The sequence below is a fragment of the Cebidichthys violaceus genome, unplaced genomic scaffold (genome assembly GCF_023349555.1).
Source record: "Cebidichthys violaceus isolate CVI_PGR_0920_01 unplaced genomic scaffold, fCebVio1.0.p SCAF_35, whole genome shotgun sequence".
Lineage (NCBI taxonomy): Eukaryota > Metazoa > Chordata > Actinopteri > Perciformes > Stichaeidae > Cebidichthys > Cebidichthys violaceus.
The window spans coordinates 2,035,222-2,048,944 of NW_027176539.1; the positions used below are offsets into that span (position 1 = coordinate 2,035,222).

Sequence of the window (13,723 nt, forward strand, 5' to 3'; positions counted from 1 at the left end):
TTCGTCTCACGTTACCAGGCTTTGAGGAGGGAACTCCCTGTTTTAAGACATTCTGTTGGAACAAAGGATTTAGTTGGTCAATCAGGGACTTCTGCAGGCGGAAATCCGCTGAAATTGAGGCTCGTACAAATGTTCTACAGGGATGTGAAACATCAACGCCAGCTCGGCTGAACTCCTGAGTCTCTGTGGGATCAAATCAACAGGATCCATCAGGGAATGAAGTAAACCAACAGTGAGGAACGTCCTCTCTTCATGCCAGACACCATAGCCGCCTCATGATGTGCATTAGAACCTGCAGAGAGAACACATTCCTATACATTCCTCCTCAGATTAAACCTTAAGCTCCTCTGTGAGAAACTCATTCCCGTTCCCGCAAATCCTCGCTCACTCCGAGTCAAAGGAGTCCCGATCCACAATCTGAGCTTTTGTTGTGAGCCCTCTCCTGCTCCCTCACGCTGAGATCATGAGCTCCAGAGAGAAGCGGAGAAGCTTCACAAAGCGCTCTTGTCTGGCTTTGTGCCCTTGAGACGCTCTGAGGGTTAGAGACGAGGAGCTCAGGGGAGCTGTGACGCAGCACAGAGAGGAGCGCTTCACCAGGTGATGCTCTGCTCTGAGGAGACACTGGGTCACATTCAGGGCTTCATGGAGGATAATACTCTGATCACGATGTTTTAATCAGTGTAGAGCTTATTGAGAAAAGACTTTCATATCTTCATAGTGAGCACCGAGTTTCTACAGGAGCCAGAGCGGACAAACGTCACACTCACTGCAGAGAGACTCCAACGCTCTGATGTTCTCTGAACGTAGTGATGACACAACCACACACACACACACATAGACACAACTACAACAAACCTGTCAATCAGCGTGTAGCCCCGCCCCTAAATCATCCCCTGCTTTATGGTGTGTTTGACTCTAAATGGAGCATAATGTACTAAATGAACATCATGCTGTATTGAAGAAGACTGTAAACTAGAGATTGAGACATAAACTCATGTTTACAATGTTTACTGAGGGAATAAATCAAGAGACGTCTATGTCTCTAAATCTCACTGCTCTCTTTAAACCTTCTCCTCCGGTTCCTCTCAGGTCGATAAGGATTTCATTCCCGGCTTGATGTACATCCGGGACAACGAGGCCACGGCGGAGGAGTTCGAGGCCATGACGCTTCCCTTCACGGTGCCCAACGCCAGCGGACAAGACATCCAGCTGAGCTCCAAGTACTCACACATCACCCTGGAGAACCGCGCAGAATACGTCCGCCTGGCCATTAACTACAGGTGGGAGAGGATCAGCCCAGTCAGCAAAACTGTCTCTCTCTCTCTGTCTCTCTCTCTCTCTCTCTCTCTGTCTCTCTCTCTCTCTCTCTCTCTCTCTCTCTCTCTCTCTCTCTCTCTCTCTCTCTCTCTCTCTCTCTCTCTCTCTCTCTCTCTATGGTTGTGTTATAACTTCCTGTTCCCCCCCCAGGCTCCATGAGTTTGACGAGCAGGTGTCGGCGGTCAGAGAGGGGATGGCTCGAGTAGTTCCCGTCCCTCTGTTGTCTCTGTTCACCGGATACGAGCTGGAGACGATGGTCAGTGAGAGCAGATCGTTACCTGTCGTTGTCTCTGTGTCCTCCGGCCGTGTCCTGGTTTAACAGTAAGCCCCTCCCCCCTCTGTCCTCAGGTGTGTGGAAGCCCGGACATCCCGCTCCACCTGCTGAAGTCCGTGGCCACGTATAAAGGGGTGGAGCCCACGTCGTCGCTCATCCAGTGGTTCTGGGAGTGATGGAGTCCTTCTCCAACACGGAGCGGTCCCTCTTCCTGAGGTTCGTCTGGGGGCGCACGCGTCTGCCACGCACCATCGCCGACTTCCGGGGGCGGGACTTTGTCGTGCAGGTAAGAAGTGCAAGTCTGAAGTCTCACATAAACACATGTTGGAGGCTCCTGTTGGAGGCTCCTGTGCCGGAAAGACTAAAGCTGGATATATAGCCAGCGTAAGGGTCAACAGGAGTCCTTTAGTCTGGTCCTCATGGAGCCTCCGTACAGCGTAGCCTCTTAAACACAGCAGTATAAAAGCAGCGTACGGAGACCTCAGAGCGCCATCTTCTCTGTCCCCCCATGCAGGTGCTGGATAAGTACAACCTCCCGACCACTTCCTGCCGAGTCCTACACCTGCTTCTTCCTGCTCAAGCTGCCCAGGTACTCGTGCAAACAGGTGCTGGAGGAGAAGCTCAAATACGCCATCCACTTCTGCAAGTCATCGACACCGACGACTACGCCGCATCGCGCTGTCCGGGGAGCCGGCCGCCGACGACAGCAGCGAGGACTCGGACAACGAGGACGCCGACTCATTCGCCTCCGACTCCACCAGGACTACCTGACCGGACACTGAGTAGGAGGTCTACCTGACCGGACACTGAGTAGGAGGTCTACCTGATGGGACACTGAGTAGGAGGTTTACCTGACGGGACACTGAGTAGGAGGTCTACCTGACGGGACACTGAGTAGGAGGTCTACCTGATGGGACACTGAGTAGGAGGTTTACCTGACGGGACACTGAGTAGGAGGTCTACCTGACGGGACACTGAGTCGGAGGACGTTCACACCTCACCTGTCGACACACAAACACATTCATGCGAGACACAAACGTCTGTGGGGGGAAAAACGTGCAATGAGCTTTAAAAAGCGTTATAAGCTAAACGAGGAATTCAGTTTCTTTAAAATGAAGTGATCGGCTGCACATGTAATTGTTGTGTTACATGGGAATCGTGTATATTGTTACAGTTTAAGAAGAAAAGAAGCACTGTGGTAGATCTCCTCCCTCTGGTTCCTGTGAATTCACTAGTTTGTATATAGAAATCGATGTACGACACAACAGTAGTATTTTGTTTTCTTGGTAACGGCCATGTTTCTTTCTATAAAAACATTTTTAACTTAAAGAAGTCAGTGTTTCTCACTTCGTTTTAAGACACACACACCCCCCCCCCCCCCCCAACAGTGTCTGTGCACCGTCTCCTTAAAGAATGTACATAATATGATCGTGCCATGTATTCACAGAAGGTCTCATTCCTGCATATTCAATGTTAATACATTTCTGTTAATAAATTCAAATGCAAAAAGAACCGGAGCGATTCTGTGTTGAGCTTGATTTATATTTATTTATTTGCTGTTTATAAGAAGTGGACGTAGTCATGGTGACATTTTGGCCGTCGCCATCTTGTTTTTTTACAACCAGTGAACAGGAAGTGACCACATCTGGACTGAGGAGGAGTGACGTAGAGACGTCGTATACGTCTCTGGTAGAGACCTGCCAATCACTGTGTAGCCCCGCCCCTAAAGCATCCCCTGCTTTATGGTCTGTTGGACCATCCATTACCCCCCCCTTCCTGGCCTGATTTGTCGTCACTGAACTCTACAGGTGTGTAGTTGATTTTTTTTTATTCTATTTAAAAATCTGAAATCTGTTAGAAATAAACCTGAGATCAAAGTGAAGGAGGAGTTTGAAGATGGGTGTGGTCAAAGACGGCATCCTCGTCCACTGCAGGTAACAGTGATGTCATACGTTAGTGATGTCATGTTGTTTAATGTGATGAGACTCAGAGTTCCGTTTTCTAAGCGGTCAGAGTTCATTCTGGTCTCTTCAGTCGAAATGAAATCAGATTTTCCTTCTTTAATATGTGGAACAAAGGTTGTAGCAGCATGTTGGACATCACTACTGGATGAAAGAAAACTCCCATAATTCCCTCTGGGCTGCTGCCCCCCCCCCCTCGCCCACACACACACACACACACACACACACACACACACACACACACACACACACACATTCCTCATAGTGTCTCGGGCCGCAGGGACTAAAATATAAGACAACACACACACACACACACACACACACCATTACACACATTAACACACACTAAACTAAACTAAAATGTAACCTATTACATTTGTAAAGTAACGTTTCCATCACACGGTGAGAAGAAGCTCATCTGTAAACATTCTGCTTTCCAGGAAGTCAGAGAGGAATATTTTAAGAACAGCTGTCCTTCAGTCACATGGTGTCTCATGACATCATCCTACTGATGGAGCCCTTCAAAATGTAATCTGATACAATTACTAATAACGTGTTAAAATCCAATCAAAGTGTCACATTAAACTAACGGGGTTACCTCAATAACAAATATGCAAATAAAGAGAAACATTATTTATTAATGCAGAAAAGTGTCATCATCATCATCATCAGGACACGCATGTCGTATTACATCATCGTCATTCACACCTGTGGAGTTAATGTGTAGGAATGCAGATGCACATTTTAATATGTGAAATATTATAACATTAACATAAAATCCTGCTCATGATCTCAGTATTATAACTGTTAAAGTGGTTCAGCTTCTATTACTGCAGTGTTCGTCTTAACGTCTCGTTAAAATGATTAACGTCTCAGTGGGTCACATGGGGGGGGGGGGGGGTCTGCAGCATCATGTGACCTCATGAGGAGAAACCTTCCATGTCTCCTTTAATGAAAATACAAACTATTCATTTATTGTTTTTATTTCATCCTCTTGTTTCTTTGAATTACACCTCCTGTAAACAAGCTGCTTTATCAATAAAGTTAACATATTCATATTTAAAGACACTGACATTGATCATTTACGTTACTTGTGGCTGAATATTCTTTTTATTCATAAAGTAAAACTCGGTTTGAGACGACGAGTTACTGTCAGCAAACTTGATCAGAGTGTTAGAGTCCAACTCACGGCCCAATGCGACGACGTGTTACTGATCTATGTCTGCATTAATAAACTGTGTGTAAGAATTTCTTTCTAACGTGAAATAATAATAACTTTATCCATGTAACAAAATAAAACAACATTCAGCTCAGTGAAGCTCATCGAAGACAGAGTTAAACCTCTGATTAAACAATCCATACGACACAAACTAAACTAAACTATAAATTAATACAATAAAATAATACAAAATATATAGAAAAATCAACAAGTAAAAATAAAGCAGTAAAGCGACGACATCACATAAAAGTAAAAATGTGTTTTAAGTGATTTAAAAGAGATTAGTGATTCTGTTTTCTCTGTTAAATAGTTTATTAAACATTTTATAAGAAGTTTGATTGTATTACAGTTTTTTTGGGAGATGATCTGAGGATCAGGGCTGCAAGACCTCATGAACAGAATCCCACCAGCACCTCCACAGCTACTGGGAATCTTGAACTGTTGACCCGGTGTCGGCCAGTCGGTCGGCTGTCCAAAGACTAAGCAGTTGAACAGCTCTTTGGAAATATCCAGTGGGATCAGACTATGAACCCTGATTCCATTACGTCTCCCCAGACCAGCAGAGAAAATCTGCTAATAATCCAGAAAAAAAGCTAAACCAGCTGATGACGCTTCTAGAGACCTTGAACCTTGTTGCTGCAGGAAGGTTGTCCAGGAGACGGGAATCCACGTTCCTCAGACTTGATCTTCTTCATCAGCTTTGTTCAGGCCCTGAAGCTCTAAATGGAGGCAACATCTGCTTCTCACCAGTGTGATGAAGAGAGAAGCTGAGGTTCAGTCGACTTATGCCTTCAAAACATGAAATATGCTTCTTTACAGATTCATACACAAAGTTCTATTTATCGGTCCGCCGAAACATCTCGACAGCTCGAGGGAAGGTGACGTATCACGAGGTACCTCAGTAAACATAGTAAACATGAGTTTATGGTCTCAATCTCTAGTTTACAGTCTTCTTCAATACACCATGATGTTCATTTAGTACATTATGCTCCATTTAGAGTCAAACACACCATAAAGAGGGGATGATTTAGGGGCGGGGCTACACTGATATCAGGACAGAGGATAGGTTTTGTCTTCGTTTTCGTCTCCTGTAGACATAACTGCTGCTGTAGATGACCATCAGCGTGCCTTCATCAATGCACCTCAGGAGGATGACGATGATGATGATGATGGTGATTCCTGTACTGCGTCACATGACTGTTGGTTTGTGTGGGTACCAGAAGCTGAGCAGAGAGAAAGTCATTCATGCAGGAGTCGGTGTCTACGCCTCCGGCTCTCTCTCCTCTCTCTCCTCTCCGTCCATGTGATCGCTCTGCTCTCGCTGCTGTCGGCCCACAAGACCAGAGAGTCTCCAGGGAGTCCGGAGCAGGTGACTCCTCCTCAATGGGGAACATTGTCCTCACTGGTTTCTGAGAATGGAGAGGGTCAGATGCTGGAAATCAAACGACTGTCGTCACTCGAGTAAATGAAAAGAAAAATGTCATTCAGATCACTGGAGGAATTTCTCCTCCTGGAATCCTGATCTGCTCACTTGTGTCGGGTTAAAGGTACATTTATTAAAAGAATGCAGATAGCGTCCCTTAGTTTACATTACTCTCTGCCTTTGAAATATAAAAACGTTGTGATTGAAAAGCTAATTTTTTAATAAAAAAAAAGCGAGAAACTGTAATTAATCAGCACGTTTGTGGCTTTAAGTCTGACGGAGATGAGCTGAAGAGGTGATGAGTAACAGGTTCCATGTGTAACGTGTAAAAGGTTTTGTGAGTAACAGGTTCCGTGTGTAACTGGTTCCATGTGTAACAGGTTTCATGTGTAACAGGTTCTATGTGTAACAGGTTGCATGTGTAACAGCTTACATGTGTAACAGGTTGCATCTGTAACAGGTTGCATCTGTAACTGGTTACATGTGTAACATGTTGCATGTGTAACAGGTTCTATGTGTAACAGGTTGCATGTGTAACATGTTCCATATGTAACAGCTTACATATGTAACAGGTTGCATTTGTAACAGGCTGCATTTGTAACAGGTTGCATGTGTAACAGGTTCCATGTGTAACAGGTTCCATGTGTAACAGGTTATATGTGTAACAGGTTGCATGTGTAACAGGTTGCATGTGTAACAGCTTACATGTGTAACAGGTTGCATGTGTAACATGTTGCATCTGTAACTGGTTACATGTGTAACATGTTGCATGTGTAACAGGTTATATGTGTAACAGGTTGCATGTGTAACAGGTTGCATGTGTAACATGTTCCATGTGTAACAGGTTGCATTTGTAACAGGTTGCATGTGTAACAGGTTCCATGTGTAACAGGTTATATGTGTAACAGGTTGCATGTGTAACAGGTTATATGTGTAACAGGTTGCATGTGTAACAGGTTCCATGTGTAACAGCTTACATGTGTAACAGGTTGCATTTGTAACAGGTTGCATGTGTAACAGGTTGTATGTGTAACAGGTTGCATCTGTAACTGGTTGCATTTGTAACAGGTTCTATGTGTAACAGGTTGCATGTGTAACTGGTTACATGTGTAACAGGTTGCATCTGTAACAGGTTGCATGTGTAACTGGTTACATGTGTAACAGGTTACATGTGTAACTGGTTACATCTGTAACAGGTTGCATGTGTAACAGGTTCCATGTGTAACAGGTTACATGTATAAAGCATCAGGTGTACTTGTTGACGTTAATGGTCACTACAGCAGAGTTACTGATCAGTAACTTTATTACATTGAACTGAAGGTTGCTCGGGGCAGTTTTCACACGTTCCCTCCGACCTTTAGAGTCGGGCCCCAAAGACCCCCCCCCCACCTTTTAAACCTCCATTTGCACAAAGATCAATCTAGAAACATTTTAAAGCTATTTAAGCTTTTTTGGGGGGGGGGTTAGTCTTCCTTGTTCCTTGGAGCCTGTCTGTGATCTTTCGACACCCTTAGGTGACTGAGGCTCTCTAAGGTACTAATTCACATTTAAATAAGAATTAATATCAACTTCTGAGTCCAGGATCTGGATGCTTTGATCGCCCCATTTTAACATAAACACACATATGCATTTTCCTTAAATTATCCAAATATAACAGTTTAGGACCAGAATTGTATTTATTTATTTAGATCAAGAAACTGGTTTTCTCTGGAGGATGGATTTGGTGTAGGTGGGGAGGGGGGGAGGCGGCTAAGCAGCGTGGGGAGTTTGGTTCAAAGAAGAGAGAGAGAGAGAGAGAGAGAGAGAGAGAGAGAGAGAGAGAGAGAGAGAGAGAGAGAGAGAGAGAGAGAGAGAGAGAGGATTTAATGAGAAACGTTTATCTGCTATTAGTGCAGAGAACACTGTCGCACTCCTCCACTCAGCTCCTCCAGACCCAGACCCAGACCCCTCAGGTCCTCCAGACCCCTCAGCTCCACCAGACCCAGACCCCCTCAGCTCCTCGATCCAGGGAGGACGAAGAGGAGAAGAAACACCTCGGCCTCCCTCGTCTTCATCACAGTCCAGCATCAGATTGTCTGCCTGGTTTTTAACTCGTGCCTTTGATTGTTGGATGTTCATCATTTAACATCCTCATTATCCTCCTCATCATCATCATCATCCTCATCATCATCATCATCATCTCTACAGGTTGGTCTCATCACTTTCATCTCCGTCTCTTTCTCCTCGCCAAAATAAAAGTTTGACTTTAATTTGAAGTCAGCAGCCGTTTCCTTTACATCCTGTGACAGTAGTGGGTTTCATTTCATGTTTAATCATTATGATCATAACACTGCTGCACATCAGTGAGCTCTGTGCACATAAACACTAATGTGGTAAATGTACTTGTACAGTGATGTTGTAGTAATATTCTGAGCACTTTTAAAATACATGTGGCTAACCCGTTCATTATTATTATTAATAATAATAATAATAATAATACATAAAGGCACTTTACATGGTAAAAACAATACAAACTATTCAGAGATGATGTTCTAACAGTAAAGAAACTGAACAAACATAACTATCATCATATTCACATTATCTGATAATAAAGAGTAATCTCATGTAACGCTGGTTTCTCGTTGACCGCTGTGAACGGAGCGTGGAGAAATTAAGAAAGCAGTGATGAAGAGGAGCATTCTTCCCCCCTCACAAGCATTCGATGAGGAAGACAAGGCGTCGTTATGAAAGATGAGGATTAATGGTGTGTGGTTGAAGATTTATTGTTTCTGTAAATAACATGCTGCAACTTTAGCAGCTGTCGTAGTGAGTATATATATATATATATATATATATATATATATATATATATATATATATATATATATATATATATATATGTGTATATATATGTGTTCTATTAATGAGGATCAAACCGTCACGTGCTACGAGGCTGCAGACTGTGAGAAGGATCGGTTCTTGGAGGTACCACCTCCTCACAGGACCGTAGTCTCACTCCTCAGAGGACTTATCACCGCCGGCTCAAATGTCACGAGTTCCTTTTCATGTGAGCAATAATCCCGTCGAGCTCACGCCGACTGCCTCTGTGGCGGCGAGGACCACGTGTCTGACCTCATCCGCTGACCTCACGCTGAAGTGCATTATGGGCGTGGTGAATCACCCAGCTGGTGTGAGGCACGGTGCACTGGAGGGTCTGAGCTAACGAGCCAAAGGCTTCACGCAGGAGCTGCAGCTCCAGACGTCAAAGAGGAGACAGAGCTCCTTGTTCCTGAAAGACGTGACCGTCCATCTGTCCTGAAGGGACAGTAGAGACGTCAGTGTGAGGTTCTCCTCCACAGTCAGTGTTCTACTGCAGTACATGAGTCCATAGAACCAGAAGCTGTTATCTCTGATCTCCACAAAGACACCAGACTCCATTCACTAAAGCACTGATTCTACCTCTACAGCACTGAGCTGCTGCCTCTGTCTGCTAGTGAGTCTGTGTTGATGAGACTTTAAATCACTAAAGTCTCTCAACAACACAAACACTCAGAGAGTCTTTGAAGGTGATGAAGTTATAAAAGTCAACTTAAAATCATCGTTTTAAGTTTCAGAAAACAAAAGATTCCCTCTTGTAACTTTAAATCTGCTACAGTCACTGTCCTCACATTGTCAGTGGATCACATGACGCATCACCACAGACCTGATCACCTGACTCTGTGGCTCCTGCTTTAGCGTCTTTCAGCTCATTGTTTTGTTTTCCAGCATCACGTTGGTGTTTTGGTTGAGTCTCACGGCTCTCATAGCGTCAGTGGAAGGAGACCAAACGTTAGACTACCTGTGGTGTTGCTGCCGGTTTGCTCGTTGATGTTGACTTTGAGGTTCTTCTGAATAAACACCGTCCTTCTCCCCTCCGTCAGCCTCGGCATGTATCTGGAGAACCAAACCGAGATGGAGATGTCTCCGGCGTCGGCCCAGGGCCTCCAGGGCCGGAACAGCCTGCGGTCGCCGGAGGCCGTCGCCGGGAACTTCGGGGAGCTCCGTCTGCTGCGCGGCATCTCGGAGCGGAGCGACGCCCAGAAGCTGCAGCGGTCGGCCGCTCCGCCCTCGGGACAGTGCGTCATCCACGCCGACGGATTCGTCCCCGTTCGACAGGAGGACGGGTAGGAAGCTTCAGTCGATCGTTCACGAGGGTCACTGGTGGGAAAGACGCTCTGCTGGCTTGTGATTGGTCGAGTTTAAAGACCTCGAAAAACAGAAACTAAATGTTCTAAAGTTGAGTTAAGATAAGATAGAACTTTATTAATCCTGAAGGAAGCTCTTGTTCCAGAGTTTCATTAAAAATGGAAGAATACTAAAAAACAGGAGAATACAAATATAAACATATTTCAACAATACAACAACAATTATTAAGTGTAAAAGAAATAATACTAGAATACAATAGCAATAAGAGAAAGGTAAAGAGTAAAAGTTTACACTGTATAAGAAGTACTAAGGTATAACAGAAAGGTTGTATTGAGCACTACATTGTGTAGTCAGTAAGGTGAGTTCAGAGGGGAGAGACTTCAAGTACATGTTTTATGGTTAATAAATCCATGAAAAGATCAAAACCAGCACTAAACCGTCTTTGTTCCCTTCATTCATCCAGATAACGGGTCACTAACGTAAATGTACTGTAATGTACTGTAATGTACTGTAATGTACTTTTACTTCTTAATAAAAACAAAAAGCTGTAGTTCGTAGCAAACATTCCTCAAATGGAATACGTTTCAGACAAACCATCGATATGTTGAATCTCGACTCGTCTATGAACCAAAAATAAGTTTCATATCAACATTTCTACGTCTGAGACTGAACTCCTCATTGTGTTTGAGGTTCAGTCAGCAAAGCTCCATGTTTAGCTTCAGTCAACGATCATTCTGATCTCCTGAGTGAAAGTCCTGTTTGACCCTCTGACCGCTTTAGAACACAGTGGAGCTTTAGAACAACGTGAAGCTTTAGAACACAGTGAAGCTTTAGAACAACGTGAAGCTTTAGAACACAGTGGAGCTTTAGAACACAGTGGAGCTTTAGAACAACGTGGAGCTTTAGAACACAGTGGAGCTTTAGAACACAGTGAAGCTTTAGAACAACGTGGAGCTTTAGAACAACGTGGAGCTTTAGAACACAGTGAAGCTTTAGAACAACGTGGAGCTTTAGAACAACGTGGAGCTTTAGAACAACGTGAAGCTTTAGAACACAGTGGAGCTTTAGAACAACGTGAAGCTTTAGAACACAGTGAAGCTTTAGAACAACGTGAAGCTTTAGAACACAGTGAAGCTTTAGAACACAGTGGAGCTTTAGAACACAGTGGAGCTTTAGAACAACGTGGAGCTTTAGAACACAGTGGAGCTTTAGAACACAGTGAAGCTTTAGAACAACGTGGAGCTTTAGAACAACGTGGAGCTTTAGAACACAGTGAAGCTTTAGAACACAGTGAAGCTTTAGAACAACGTGGAGCTTTAGAACACAGTGACGCTTTAGAACACAGTGGAGCTTTAGAACACAGTGAAGCTTTAGAACAACGTGGAGCTTTAGAACACAGTGAAGCTTTAGAACACAGTGGAGCTTTAGAACAACGTGGAGCTTTAGAACAACGTGGAGCTTTAGAACACAGTGAAGCTTTAGAACACAGTGAAGCTTTAGAACAACGTGGAGCTTTAGAACACAGTGACGCTTTAGAACACAGTGGAGCTTTAGAACACAGTGAAGCTTTAGAACACAGTGGAGCTTTAGAACACAGTGGAGCTTTAGAACAACGTGAAGCTTTAGAACACAGTGAAGCTTTAGAACAACGTGAAGCTTTAGAACACAGTGAAGCTTTAGAACAACGTGAAGCTTTAGAACAACGTGAAGCTTTAGAACACAGTGGAGCTTTAGAACACAGTGGAGCTTTAGAACAACGTGGAGCTTTAGAACACAGTGAAGCTTTAGAACAACGTGAAGCTTTAGAACACAGTGAAGCTTTAGAACACAGTGGAGCTTTAGAACACAGTGGAGCTTTAGAACAACGTGAAGCTTTAGAACACAGTGGAGCTTTAGAACACAGTGGAGCTTTAGAACAACGTGGAGCTTTAGAACACAGTGAAGCTTTAGAACAACGTGGAGCTTTAGAACACAGTGGAGCTTTAGAACAACGTGGAGCTTTAGAACACAGTGGAGCTTTAGAACACAGTGAAGCTTTAGAACAACGTGGAGCTTTAGAACACAGTGGAGCTTTAGAACACAGTGGAGCTTTAGAACAATGTGGAGCTTTAGAACACAGTGAAGCTTTAGAACAACGTGGAGCTTTAGAACACAGTGAAGCTTTAGAACAACGTGGAGCTTTAGAACACAGTGGAGCTTTAGAACAACGTGGAGCTTTAGAACACAGTGGAGCTTTAGAACACAGTGAAGCTTTAGAACAACGTGGAGCTTTAGAACACAGTGGAGCTTTAGAACACAGTGGAGCTTTAGAACAATGTGGAGCTTTAGAACACAGTGAAGCTTTAGAACAACGTGGAGCTTTAGAACACAGTGGAGCTTTAGAACAACGTGGAGCTTTAGAACACAGTGGAGCTTTAGAACACAGTGAAGCTTTAGAACACAGTGGAGCTTTAGAACACAGTGGAGCTTTAGAACACAGTGGAGCTTTAGAACAATGTGGAGCTTTAGAACACAGTGAAGTTTTAGAACAACGTGGAGCTTTAGAACACAGTGAAGCTTTAGAACAACGTGGAGCTTTAGAACACAGTGAAGCTTTAGAACAACGTGGAGCTTTAGAACACAGTGGAGCTTTAGAACACAGTGGAGCTTTAGAACAATGTGGAGCTTTAGAACACAGTGGAGCTTTAGAACACAGTGAAGCTTTAGAACAACGTGGAGCTTTAGAACAACGTGGAGCTTTAGAACACAGTGGAGCTTTAGAACAACGTGGAGCTTTAGAACACAGTGGAGCTTTAGAACAACGTGGACAGTGGAGCTTTAGAACACAGTGGAGCTTTAGAACAACGTGGACAGTGGAGCTTTAGAACACAATGGAACTTTAGAACAATGAGGACAGTGGAGCTTTAGAACAACGTGGACAGTGGAGCTTTAGAACAACATGGAGCTTTAGAACACAGTGAAGCTTTAGAACACAGTGGAGCTTTTGAAGACAGTGAAGCTTTAGAACACAGTGAAGCTTTAGAACGCAGTGGAGCTTTAGAACAACGTGGAGCTTTAGAACACAGTGGAGCTTTAGAACACAGTGGAGCTTTAGAACAACGTGAAGCTTTAGAACACAGTGGAGCTTTAGAACAACGTGAAGCTTTAGAACACAGTGGAGCTTTAGAACACAGTGGAGCTTTAGAACACAGTGGAGCTTTTGAAGACAGTGGAGCTTTAGAACACAGTGAAGCTTTAGAACACAGTGGAGCTTTAGAACAACGTGGAGCTTTAGACCACAGTGGAGCTTTAGAACACAGTGAAGCTTTAGAACACAGTGGAGCTTTAGAACAACGTGGAGCTTTAGAACACAGTGGAGCTTTAGA

At 44.0% G+C, this 13,723-nt stretch overlaps 2 protein-coding genes across 2 annotated transcripts in view; both read left to right on the forward strand.

The window, feature by feature from the left end:
- herc2 (HECT and RLD domain containing E3 ubiquitin protein ligase 2) overlaps positions 1-3,103 on the forward strand; it is a 42,999-nt gene extending 39,896 nt beyond the window's left edge. Inside the window, 8 exon segments of the mRNA XM_068725463.1 lie at positions 1,090-1,280; positions 1,468-1,573; positions 1,666-1,762; positions 1,765-1,890; positions 2,118-2,141; positions 2,144-2,236; positions 2,239-2,256; positions 2,259-3,103. Coding sequence (XP_068581564.1) covers positions 1,090-1,280; positions 1,468-1,573; positions 1,666-1,762; positions 1,765-1,890; positions 2,118-2,141; positions 2,144-2,236; positions 2,239-2,256; positions 2,259-2,362 — 759 coding nt within the window. The 3' untranslated portion in view covers positions 2,363-3,103.
- A 5,130-nt stretch (positions 3,104-8,233) lies between these two features.
- oca2 (oculocutaneous albinism II) overlaps positions 8,234-13,723 on the forward strand; it is a 43,755-nt gene continuing 38,265 nt past the window's right edge. Inside the window, exons 1-2 of the mRNA XM_068725397.1 lie at positions 8,234-8,381; positions 10,094-10,336. Coding sequence (XP_068581498.1) covers positions 10,101-10,336 — 236 coding nt within the window. The 5' untranslated portion in view covers positions 8,234-8,381; positions 10,094-10,100. The remainder of the gene's footprint in view (positions 8,382-10,093; positions 10,337-13,723) is intronic.